This window comes from Oncorhynchus mykiss, chromosome 3, assembly GCF_057628025.1.
Source record: "Oncorhynchus mykiss isolate SJ-2025 chromosome 3, ASM5762802v1, whole genome shotgun sequence".
NCBI lineage: Eukaryota > Metazoa > Chordata > Actinopteri > Salmoniformes > Salmonidae > Oncorhynchus > Oncorhynchus mykiss.
Window position 1 is genome coordinate 37,616,946 of NC_143024.1, and position 13,802 is coordinate 37,630,747.

Here is a 13,802-nt window from a genome sequence, read left to right on the forward strand (position 1 = left end):
TATGTCCGTGAAGGGAGATCCCACTGCGGGATCTCATCTAATTGTCTCTAAAAAAAAAGGTTCAGTCTACAGCTCAGGAGAAATCACATCTGACACCCACCAGACCGCATCGAAATCACAGGGGGAATCACCAGACTCTGGAACGGGTAGCAGGTTAGACTCCTCTGCCTGGTCCGTTTGGTCTGGTTCCTGTCAAGATCTCTTCCTGTATTTTCAAACTATGGGAGTTTAGTCCCAGGAGTGTCCTGGCAGGACTGGTCCATTTGGGCCCCTGGTGTAGACATTGTTTAATTATATTATTCTAGCTCTTCCATTATGTTATTTGTAGTGGTTAATGGTGTGTTCATATAGATTGTGTATAGGCTTGTCTACCATTTGAATCTTCTCTTTGTGTCAGACTGGGTTCAAGGGACTTCTGTTTCTTTTTTTTCTGCATTTATTTGTCTGAATATAGTATATACAGTTGAAGTCGGAAGTTTACACACACTTAGGTTGGAATCATTAAAACTCGTTTTTCAACAACTCCACAAATGTCTTGTTAACAAACTACAGTTTTGGCAAGTCGGCTAGGAGATCTACTTTGTGGATGACACAAGTAATTGTTCCAACAATTGTTTACAGACAGAATATTTCACTTATAACTCACTGTATCACAATTCCAGTGGGTTAGAAGTTTACATCACTAAATTGACTGTGCCTTTAAACAGCTTGGGAAATTCCAGAAAATGATGTCATGGCTTTAGAAGCTTCTGATAGACTAATTGACATAATTTGAGTCAATTGGAGGTGTACCTGTGCATGTATTTCAAGGCCTACCTTCAAACTCAGTGCCTCTTTGCTTGTCATCATGGGAAAATCAAATGATATCAGCCAAGACCTCAGAAACAAATTGCAGACCTTCACAAGTCTGGTTCATCCTTGGGAGCAATTTCCAAACGCCTGAAGGTACCACGTTCATCTGTACAAACAACAGTACGCAGGTATAAACACCATGGGACTATGCAGCCGTCATACCACTCAGGAAGGAGACGCGTTCTGTCTCCTAGAGATGAACGTACTTTGGTGCGAAAAGTGCAAATCAATCCCAGAACAACAACAAAGGACCTTGTGAAGATGCTGGAGGAAACAGTTACAAAAGTATCTATATCCACAGTAAAACAAGTCCTATATCGGCATAACCTGAAAGGCCGCTCAGCAAGGAAGAAGCCGCTGCTCCAAAACCGCCATAAAAAAGCCAGACTACGGTTTGCAACTGCACATGAGGACAAACATTGTACTTTTTGGAGAAATGTCCTCTGGTCTGATGAAACAGAAAATAGAACTGTTTGGCCATAATGACCATCGTTATGCTTGGAGGAAAAAGGGTGAGGCTTGCAAGCCGAAGAACACCATCCCAACCGTGAAGCACGGGGGGTGGCAGCATCATGTTGTGGGGGTGCTTTGCTGCAGGAGGGACTGGTGCACTTCACAAAATAGATGGTATCATGAGGGAGGAATATTATGTTGATATATTGAAGTAACATCTCAAGACATCAGTCAGGAAGTTAAAGCTTGGTCGCAAACGGGTCTTCCAAATGGAGAATGACCCCAAGCATACTTCCAAAGTTGTGGCAAAATGGCTTAAAGACAGCAAAGTCAAGGTATTGGAGTGGCCATCACAAAGACCTGACCTCAACCCTATAGAAACTTTGTGGGCAGAACTGAAAAAGCGTGTGTGAGCAAGGTGGCCTACAAACCTGACTCAGTTACACCAGCTCTGTCAGGAGAAATGGTTCAAAATTCACCCAACTTATTGTGGGAAGCTTGTGGAAGGCTACCCAAAACGTTTGACCCAAGTGAAACAATTTAAAGGCAATGCTACCAAATACTAATTGAGCGTATGTAAACTTCTGACCCACTGGGAATGTGATGAAAGAAATAAAAGCTGAAATAAAACATTCTCTCTACTATTGTTCTGACATTTCTCATTCTTAAAATAAAGTGGTGATCCTAACTGACCTGAGACAGGGAATTTTTACTAGGATTAAATGTCAGGAATTGTGAAAAACTGAGTTTAAATGTATTTGGCTGAGGTGTATGTAAACTTCCGACTTCAACTGTATGTATGTGTGTATGTATGTGTGTAGGCATATATGCAGTGTGTATGTATGTAAGTATGTATGTATGTATGTATGTATGTATTATTGTATATTATTGTATATTATTTTACTGCTCTATGGATATAATTATTGTTTGGATTACCTTATTTACTATTATTTATTAATGTACTTTTTTCCATTTTTCTTTCATTCTTTATGTGATGCGCATACGGAGAACGCCAGACGAAGAATTAACATTTAATTACCACAGTGAATTACTGTAATGTTTGTTTATGTGTCAATTAATCCATTAAGGGATGGGTTGCCAATTGGCGATTGGACACGAAAATAAAATGTAATTCATGAATTAATTTCATTCATTGTAGCTTCTGGAGCAACAAGACTAGATTTGGAAGGATGACCACGTGAAACCATGAAACGTGTGCCTGGATGCCTGGGTGCCTGTGTGATAAACCCACCAAAAATAAGTTATAAAGTATTAACTTTCTTATCACTCCTCTACATGGTCAAAAAACTGTCAAGTTGTCATCCTAATGCTAACACTTAAAAGGACATTTATTTTTTATTTATTTATTTCACCTTTATTTAACCAGGTGGGCTAGTTGAGAACAAGTTCTCATTTACAATTGCGACCTGGCCAAGACAAAGCAAAGCAGTTTGACACATACAACAACACAGAGTTACACATGGAGTTAAACAAACATACAGTCAATAATACAGTAGAAAAATAAGTCGATATACAATGTGAGCAAATGAGGTGAGATAAGGGAGGTAAAGGCAACAAAAAAAGGCCATGGTGGCGAAGTAAATACAATATAGCAAGTAAAACACTGGAATGGTAGATTTGCAGTGGAAGAATGTGCAAAGTAGAAATAGAAATAATGGGGTGCAAATGAGCAAAATAAATAAATAAATACAGTAGTCGAAGCGGTAGTTGTTTGGGCTAAATTATAGGTGGGCTATGTACAGGTGCAGTAATCTGGGAGCTGCTCTGACAGCTGGTGCTTAAAGCTAGTGAGGAAGATAAGTGTTTCCAGTTTCAGAGATTTTTGTAGTTCGTTCCAGTCATTGGCAGCAGAAAACTGGAAGGAGAGGCGGCCAACGGAGGAATTGGCTTTGGGGGTGACCAGAGAGATATACCTGCTGGAGCGCGTGCTGCTATGGTGACCAGCGTAGGTTACTTTAGGCCAAAATACATGTCACATCAATGTTCTTTTACACAACACCTGGAAAAATACACACCGCAATGTCACTGAGCAAAAAAATCCATTCTAATAATCGTCTCTGATTATGAAATCATAACTGCAGTGAAGTAGACTGTAGAGTATTGGTGCTCATGCAGTATGTGAAGTGAGGAAAGTGTGCAATAGAGCTCATTTCACCTTTTAATGAGAAGAGAGGGGGCTAAAGTGAGCTGGAGGGACTGAAAAGGAGGGAGGAAGAGGTGGAAACAGCAGAAGGTCCATTGTTGCACCTCGGAGAATGGGATATTTTATAACCTTTCACTGCACAGGGAGCATAATGACTAGCTGTGAGCCAATTTGAAACACGATTATCCAAATCTCTCTATCACACACTTTCCCTCACCCTTTCTCATTTCCCCCCGTTCCTGTACCCTGTCTCTTCTCAGACTTTCAACATTATAGTGGAGCTGGATTTTTTTTTAGGTGGTAGATCAGCTTTAATATTGCAGATAGATTGTAGTTTCCATCAATGTAATTGTCTGCATCATTTCCAATCCCCATATACTTTTTTTGTAAATATATATATACATTTATGGAAAATATTTACAAAAAAATTGGAAAGATCGGAAATGATGCAGGTAATTACACTGATCTTATGTCGCCCCCCCCCCCCCCCCACACACACACACTTCTAAAACCAAAGTTGCGCCCCTGGTAAGCATTGCAGAAGAAGAAAAATCAATCCCAATCAGAGACAGTAAAGATATGCTGGAGAGCTGCTTACAGTCAGCGGAACAATGTTGTCAAGACGCGTAGAGCAATTAACGAGAGAGATGTCATGGCCAAGTGAAACGCTTTGCCTGCAGAAGAGATCTCAAGCAAAAAACATTCATTATTTAGATTTGGACAGACGTCTGTGAATATCTAATAAAATAACCTCCAGTTAAGATGCTATATAGATTTAGGGTCCTTATTGCTGCTCAAATTAGCTCTGTTGTTTTAGTCTTCTCTAACACACCGTGTCACGTACCTCACGAGAGACGGACCAAGGCGCAGCGGATTTAGAGTTCCACATATTTATTATAAAGTGAAACTTAGCAAAAACAAAACAATAAATCAAATAAACGAACAACGAACCGTGACTACGCGGTGCACATGCACAAAACACAAAATAATATCCCACAAACACAGGTGGGAAAAATGTTACCTAAATATGATCCCCAATTAGAGACAACGATTACCAGCTGCCTCTAATTGGGAATCATACAAATCACCAACATAGAAAAATAAACTAGTACACCCCATAGAAATAATAAATTAGAATACCCCCAGTCACGCCCTGACCTACTATACCATAGAGAAACAAGGGCTCTCTATGGTCAGGGCGTGACACGCTGGGATGAAGTTCTTATTGTTGTGGAGATGTGGGAAGTCTTTTGAGAATCCTCCGAAAAACACATTTTAAAACCAAAATATAATAAATATAGAAAATAATAATGACAATAAACCTAATTGTTTTCCTGGAAACAACCAATGCAAGAAACGTTTCAGTATATCTCACTATTCCCACTGAAGGCAAGAAAAACCATCTATCTCAAAACATGCACAGTCAAATTGTTCATTTACGAAAACCTGAATACTTGCAGTGGCGTTCTTGAAAATAACTTCAAGACGTTCATAACTCTCTTTGGCCTGCAGGGGATGCTTTTGTGTTATGATTGATCATGTTTTATCATAAACAGCACCAGAGCACCAAACAGATGTACTGCTTGAGCTGGTTTTTCTGCAAAATCAGCAAGGGGCTCCAATAACAGATTACAGACATATGGATGATTCCAAGTCATCAGAGAAAGAGGGGGTTTTGTACTGTTTGAGCTCTACACCAAATCAAGTTGGATTAAGCTGGGTTTCATAACACAGTGCCAGTGCATGGAGACATTCTCTGCTCTGCTCTTATGCAGTCACCATTACAGTAACTGGGCTCTGTTATCCTGCCGTAGTCAAGCAGTAGGTAAAATCTCTCTCTGTGTGAGGTGGATCAGGACATACTCCTGAGATGGGATCTACAGTAGTTTACGAATCCAGTGTCACATTTTATACCTGACTAGATTCAATTTTCAATGAAGTTTAAACTTGATTGCGAGCGTAAAGTGACGGTGTACACGTGCACCCACCCACACACACGCGCGCACACACACACACACACACACACACACACACACACACACACACACACACACACACACACACACACACACACACACACACACACACACACACACACACACACACACACACACACACACACACACACACACACACACACACACACACACACACACACACACACACACACACACACACACACACACACACCCCCCCCCCCCCCCCCCCCCCCCCCCCCCCCCACTGTCAGAGACACAGACTTACATTGAGCGTACTCTTGCAGAAGGGAGAATTCAGCTGGGGTCAGAGTGACCCACTTGTCCTGGTTGGTCATTGTGATGAGTCCTCTTCTCCCTCACATCCCCAAACTATCAGACCACAGTCCACTCTCTGGAACAGAACATAGAAAAAGTTGTTAGGCCTCTTTCATTATAGTCTTTTGTGGCAGGCTGTTAACAGAAAGATATTTGGTTTGGGTTCTGACATTCATTCCATCATCACTGGTCATAAAATTGCATACATTTATTGTATATTTATCCTCACATCATTACATTGCTATAGTATAGTACAATATAGTATAGTATAGTATAGTTTAGGAGAAACCAAGAAATGCTTATGTCCATCTGTAACCAAAAAGTATATCAGTCAGTCTGTCAGTCAATTAGAGACTGAGGCTAGGGACTTGTTTGATTCATAATACAGTAATTACTGAATCCCCTAATCAATGCATTTTTCATGCTACCATAAGTATTACATCAGACAAGTACATTAATCGTTGTATGGCTGACAGCCAAGCTAATGCTATCTTGTCCTATCCAGCACTATGTGCTATAGCTATAGCTAGTAATTTGCTAACTGGCATGTCAATGTCCAACATGAGCTCACCAACTCACTGCATTATTTGACATATTTCTTACTTACAGATGTAGGATCTTAATTTGATCACCCTGTTGCAGGAGAACTTTCCTGCAATGCAGGACATTTAAAACATGTAGTGTATGTGAGGTTTAAAAATGCTGAAATTTCAGACTTTGTTTTCCCTTACAAGAAATATATCAACCCCTACAAAAATGTCCATTAATTATAATCCACATAATAATTCACATTTCCTGTTGCCTGCTTTAGCAAACTGGCTCAAATTAAGATCCTACAGCTGTACCTAAGACAGCATTTAGTTTATGTGTAAATAAGCATTTATGACAGACAGTATAAGGGACATGTAAGAGTTTAAGTTATGATTGTCCAGGACTGCTGCGTGTCCTGTTGACAACAACAGAATGATGGGCCGGCTGCCAGGGGACAGACAGCTGGCATCACTGATTATGGACAATGCCATGGTGACAGAAGATTGGACAGTGTCAGAAAAGAGGGGATGTTATGCCACTTTTCCCTTGCTGTAGAGCCCCCCCCCCCCCCCCCCCCCCCCCCCCCGCCAAAACACACACACACACACACACTCAATGGGTTGACAAAAAACAGGATATGCTTACTGTAAACTAAATCCGTTCTGCATTGTAACTACTGTAACTACTGAGAAGGGTTCAAAAAGCATTACACATTCATGTAAAGGTAAATAAATAATGTGTGAGTGTGTGTGTGTGTGTGCATGAGTGTTTTGGAGTAGTCGGTTGCTACAGTATATAGCCTAGAGTATTGTGTTCTGTGGACTACTGAAGCTGAATATTCCACTCCCCCCTGCTCTCTTAATGCACCTGTGTTAGTCTCAGAGCCAGCTTCCTTCCTTTTTGACCCAATTCCCTCTGACCAATTATAAAACCTCACAGCAACAAGTGCATGTAACAGTACTTTACCACCTCAGTTCACAACAATTTCCTAATGAAAGAGCTGGCATGGAATCATCCGTGTGTGTTCTAGTATGAGTGCATGCGTGTGTGCGTGCAAGTGTGTGTCTGCACATATTTGTGTATCTGTGCACGGGCATAGTTTGTATGTGGATGTCCCATACTATACTATACCTATACCCATAGTAAATGCACATGTCTAACCTTAAGGAACCCCTGAGACACTTAAATATGCATGGACACGTACGGTGCATTCGGAAAGTTTTCAGAACCCTTCCCTTTTTCCACATTTTATTACGTTACAAACTTATTCTAAAATGAGTCAATTATTCTTTTTCTCATCAATCTATACGCAATACCACATAAAGACAAAATTAAAACAGGTTTTTATGATAAACAAGGCATATCTTTTTTTTACCTTATTTACATCAGTATTCCGACCTTTTGCTATGAGACTCGAAATAAAGCTCAGCTGCATCCTGTTTCCATTGATCATCCTTGAGATGTTTCCATAACTTGATTGGAGTCCACCTGTGGTAAATTCAATGGATTGGACATGACTTGGAAAGGCACATACCTGTCTATATAAAGGTCCCGCAGTTAACAGTGCTTGTCAGAGCAAAAACCAAGCCATGAGGTTGAAGGAATTGTCCGTAGAGCTCAGAGACAAGATTGTGTCGAGGCACAGATCTGGGAAAGGGTACCAAGAATTGTCTGCAGCATTGAAGGTCCCCAAGAACACAGTAGCCTCCATCATTTCTTAAAAGGAAGAAGTTTGGAACGAAGACTCTTCCTAGAGCTGGCCGCCCGGCCAAACTGAGCAATGAGGGGAGAAGGACCTTGGTCAGAGAGGTGACCAAGAACCCGATGGTAACTTTGACAGAGCTCCAGAGTTCCTCTGTGGAGATGGGAGAACCTTCCAGAAGGTCAATAATCTCTCCAGCATTGCACAAATCAGGTCTTTATGGTAGAGTGGCCAGATGGAAGCCACTCCTCAGTAAAAGGCACACATGACATCCTGCTTGGAGTTTGCAAAAAGGCACCTAAAGAACTCTCAGACCATGAGAAATAAGATTCTCTGGTCTGATGAAACCAAGATTAAAATCTTGTTAAGTGTCACATCTGGAAGAAACCTGGCACCGTCTCTACGTGAAGCATGGTGGTGGCAGCATCATGCAGTGGGGATGTTTTTCAGCGGCAGGGACTGGGAGACTAGTCAGCATCGAGGGAAAGATGGACGGAGCAAAGTGAAGAGCGATCCTTAATGAAAACCTGCTCCAGTGCTCTCAGGACCTCAGACTGGAGCAAAGGTTCACCTTCCAACAGGACAATAACTCTAAGCACAGAGCCAAGATGAGTGGCTTCGGGACAAGTCTCTGAATGTCCTTGAGTGACCCAGCCAGAGCCCGGATTTGAACCCGATCTAACATCTCTGGAGAGACCTGAAAATAGCTGTGCTGCGACGCTCCCCATCTAACCTGACAAGGCTTGAGAGGATCTGCAGAGAAAAATGGGAGAAACTCCCCAAATACAGGTGTGCTAAGCTTGTAGTGTCATAACCAATTAGACTTGAGGCTAGGTGCTTCAAATCAAATCAAATCCAATTTGATTGGTCACATACAAGTGATTAGCAGATGTCATTGCTGGTGTAGCGAAATGCTTGTGCTTCTAGCTCCGACAGTGCACTAATATTTTACAAGTAATATCTAATCAATTTCACAACATATACCCAATAAACACAAATCCAAGTAGAAATGAATTAAGACTATGTACATATGGACGAGCGATGTCAGAGTGGAACGGAACGGACTAAGATACAGTAGAATAGTATAGAAAACAGTATATACATATGAGATGAGTAATGCAAGATATGTAAACATTGTTAAGTGAATAAGATGCCGTAGAATAGTACAGAATACCGTATATACATATGAGATGAGTAATGCCAGATACAGTGCCTGGCGAAAGTATTCGGCCCCCTTGAACTTTGCAACCTTTTGCCACATTTCAGGCTTCAAACATAAAGATATAAAACTGTATTTTTTTGTGAAGAATCAACAACAAGTGGGACACAATCATGAAGTGGAACGACATTTATTGGATATTTCAAACTTTTTTAACAAATCAAAAACGGAAAAATTGGGCGTGCAAAATTATTCAGCCCCCTTAAGTTAATACTTTGTAGCGCCACCTTTTGCTGCGATTACAGCTGTAAGTCGCTTGGGGTATGTCTCTATCAGTTTTGCACATCGAGAGACTGAAATTTTTTCCCATTCCTCCTTGCAAAACAGCTCCAGCTCAGTGAGGTTGGATTGAGAGCATTTGTGAACAGCAGTTTTCAGTTCTTTCCACAGATTCTCGATTGGATTCAGGTCTGGACTTTGACTTGGCCATTCTAACACCTGGATATGTTTATTTTTGAACCATTCCATTGTAGATTTTGCTTTATGTCTTGGATCATTGTCTTGTTGGAAGACAAATCTCCGTCCCAGTCTCAGGTCTTTTGCAGACTCCATCAGGTTTTCTTCCAGAATGGTCCTGTATTTGGCTCCATCCATCTTCCCATCAATTTTAACCATCTTCCCTGTCCCTGCTGAAGAAAAGCAGGCCCAAACCATGATGCTGCCACCACCATGTTTGACAGTGGGGATGGTGTGTTCAGCTGTGTTGCTTTTACGCCAAACATAACGTTTTGCATTGTTGCCAAAAAGTTCAATTTTGGTTTCATCTGACCAGAGCACCTTCTTCCACATGTTTGGTGTGTCTCCCAGGTGGCTTGTGGCAAACTTTAAACGACACTTTTTATGGATATCTTTAAGAAATGGCTTTCTTCTTGCCACTCTTCCATAAAGGCCAGATTTGTGCAATATACAACTGATTGTTGTCCTATGGACAGAGTCTCCCACCTCAGCTGTAGATCTCTGCAGTTCATCCAGAGTGATCATGGGCCTCTTGGCTGCATCTCTGATCAGTCTTCTCCTTGTATGAGCTGAAAGTTTAGAGGGACGGCCAGGTCTTGGTAGATTTGCAGTGGTCTGATACTCCTTCCATTTCAATATTATTGCTTGCACAGTGCTCCTTGGGATGTTTAAAGCTTGGGAAATCTTTTTGTATCCAAATCCGGCTTTAAACTTCTTCACAACAGTATCTCGGACCTGCCTGGTGTGTTCCTTGTTCTTCATGATGCTCTCTGCGCTTTTAACGGACCTCTGAGACTATCACAGTGCAGGTGCATTTATACGGAGACTTGATTACACACAGGTGGATTGTATTTATCATCATTAGTCATTTAGGTCAACATTGGATCATTCAGAGATCCTCACTGAACTTCTGGAGAGAGTTTGCTGCACTGAAAGTAAAGGGGCTGAATCATTTTGCACGCCCAATTTTTCAGTTTTTGATTTGTTAAAAAAGTTTGAAATATCCAATAAATGTCGTTCCACTTCATGATTGTGTCCCACTTGTTGTTGATTCTTCACAAAAAATACAGTTTTATATCTTTATGTTTGAAGCCTGAAATGTGGCAAAAGGTCGCAAAGTTCAAGGGGGCTGAATACTTTCGCAAGGCACTGTAGATAAACATTAAAGTGGCCAGTGATTTCTAGTCTATGCCTGTAGGCAGCAGCCTCTCTGTGCTAGTGATGGCTGTTTAACAGTCTGATGGCCTTGAGATACAATCTGTTTTTCAGTCTCTCGGTCCCAGCTTTGACGCACCTGTACTGACCTCGCCTTCTGGATGATAGCGAATGATAGCTTTGCTTCAACAAAGTACTGAGTAAAGGGTCTGAATACTGTGGTTTTTTAAAATTATTTTTATTATAAATGTGAAAAAATGTCCTAAAATATATTTTAGCTTTGTCATTATGGGTTATTGTGTGTAGATTGATGAGGGGAAACAACAATTTAATCAATTTTAGAATAAGGCAGTAGTGTAACAAAATGTGGAAAAAGTAAAGGGGTCTGAATACTTTCCGAATGCACTCTATATACATTATCGATGCAATTGAACAGTATAGACAGATGACTGAAGAAGAATATACTGTATATCTCTGAAATACATTCAGCATCTGTGACTAAATAGACCATAATGTGGTGCCATGTATGCATTATTATGCCATTTAGACTGCGAAAAATCACAGTAGTCAATCGAATCGCTATAGGCATTGTACTCCCTCCCATAATCTTCAATCTATTGCTTGTGTGACAAATACATATCGCAACTCTGCAATCCCTCTCTAGGACTTATACTTATTGCTATCATAAATACTAGTTGTTATATTTGTCTTGTAATTCACATTTACAATCCATTCCCTATGAGTGTTAGATACACAGAAAATAAAAATTCTCAAAATGATTCTCATTCTCTATTGTTTATAATCCGTTTACATCAGTGGAGGCTGGTGGGAGGAGCTATAGGAGGACGGGCTCAACGTAATGGCTGGAATGGAATAAATGGAACAGTATCAAACACATAAAACATATGGAAACCACGTTTGACTCCCTTCCATTTAGTCCATTCCATTCCATTACAATGAGCCCGTCCTCCTATAGCTCCTCCCACCAGCCTCCATTGGTATACATACAGTATAATGCACATATCCTCATCATAATGTCCATAGAACTGCAACGACATTAGGACAGCAGTATTTCAACACTTTAGCACATTTCTCAATGCTGCGAGTCTAATTCCACGAGCAGTGTACAGTATCTATTGTAGCAGCACTGTGATACTGATAGGCTTGATTCATTTCCAGTGGTGCAACAGTAGGTTATCAAACACTGTTGCTGTCCTCCTCTCTCTTAATCTCTGTATCTATCAATGAATTCATTGGTAATACCACCCCCGGTAGAGGATTCTACTGCAAGAGACACCAGCGATACAACTAGAGAGTAGCTGACACTATACATGAACAAATACACCCACTACATTACACACACACACACACACACACACACACTATATACACACTCGCATACAGTCAATGAACGAACAAACAATAGAATGCAGTATCAAGATGATGCTCACCTGCTGGATAGCCAAGGCAAACTGCCGGGAGCAGGGAGTAGTCTTCCAGACAGATGTTTAACAGATGACGCTTACACACTCTCACACACACGCATCTTGGTCTTTCTCACACGCTCACATACAAATACACACCCTCACTCACATCCCTGCTGAATGTACTGGAGGAGAGCGTAGAGGGTTTGTCATCAGATCGTGTGTGTGTGTGTGTGTGTGTGTGTGTTAGACCCCCCCTCTCTGCTGTGTGTGTAAGATTATCCGTGTGTGGCTGTGTTTGTGTGTGTAAGTGTGTGTTTGTTTAGAAGCAGTCAGTGCTAGAGGATAGAAACTCCAATAGAAAAAGGGGGAGTGTGTGTGAGTGTGTGTGTGTGTGTGTGTGTGAGAGAGAGAGGGCGAGAGTGATAAAAAGCACAGAACGATCTACCGCTTGTCCGCAATGATAATCAGTTCTCATACTCACTGCTTACGTCACCCTTATCCCTCTTCTCCTCCTCTTTCTGTTCCCCTATTCCCTGGTGAGGCTGATGTCCTGAGCTCCCGCTCCCGCTCTCTACCTCTCTCTCTCTCCCTCTCTCTCTCTCTCTCCCTCCCTCTCACTCATCCTCACTCTCTCTCCCACTCTCTCTCTCGCTCTCTCACACTTTCCCTCTCCCTCACTTTCTTTCTTCCGGTCTCTCTCTCCCGTTGCCGTGGCGCGTGTCGCCATTAGCATTCAGCAGGCAGGTGGTAACCGCGGCGACCTGTGGGAATACCTCTTGATTGAACTGATGGGATGTGAAAGGGGCAGGGGCCGGGGGTCTAGGGGAGGGGGTGTCGTGTTCAACAGACATGAATCAGGAGTAATATTCTCTCATCACTGTGGTGCTGCAGCTGTGGAGGGCTATTTAACAGCAGCCCAAGGCCAATTACATTCAGAATCAATAGGAAAAAGGATAGGCAGGGCCCTTGACATTTTAGATACTTCAAATACGGTACATGTTTTCTATGGCTGTAGCTGAAATGCAAAGGGAAAAGACTGGAGGGCTACAATATATTATAGTTTGACGACACATGTTCACCAAGGTAGCACACAACATATGAATACAATAATGGCTATTGCAGAAAAGCAGCGATATTATTTCTACTCATACAAAATGAACAACTTGCTGCTGTTATATACCAGCCTTACAAAAGAGAGAACATGTCGGACAAAACACACTGTGCCTCCCAGCAGTCTACTCTGCTATTTGGACCAAAGCTAATACCCACCAATTCATTTAACAGTCCCGGATTACACGTAGTCAGCTATATATCGCCCCCACACCTTTCACACAACCTTCCAAATAATGGCTGTCTCATTTGACACTAAGGTCGCAGTGTATTGAATTTAATATCAGATCCCTGAAACGATGAGTGAAAATAGAGGCGAAATCATTGACCAATGTGCCAAATCTGCCAATACCGTTTATGTTTTCAGAAACACCTACAGGCTCTCTCTCAGTCTTTAGCCGACCGAGGCCAAGGGTATTTGTGTTGTTTGCCAGTGGGC

General features: G+C 41.6%; 1 protein-coding gene across 1 annotated transcript in view; it reads right to left on the bottom strand.

Annotated features, from left to right (window-relative positions):
* LOC110515948 (diacylglycerol kinase beta) overlaps nt 1–12,715 on the bottom strand; it is a 65,406-nt gene extending 52,691 nt beyond the window's left edge. The window contains exons 1-2 of the mRNA XM_036973408.2: nt 12,278–12,715; nt 5,714–5,839 (exon numbers count right to left, since the gene is read on the bottom strand). Of these exons, the coding sequence (XP_036829303.2) occupies nt 5,714–5,783 (70 nt within the window). The 5' untranslated portion in view covers nt 5,784–5,839; nt 12,278–12,715. The remainder of the gene's footprint in view (nt 1–5,713; nt 5,840–12,277) is intronic.
* Between the last annotated feature and the right edge of the window lie 1,087 nt (nt 12,716–13,802).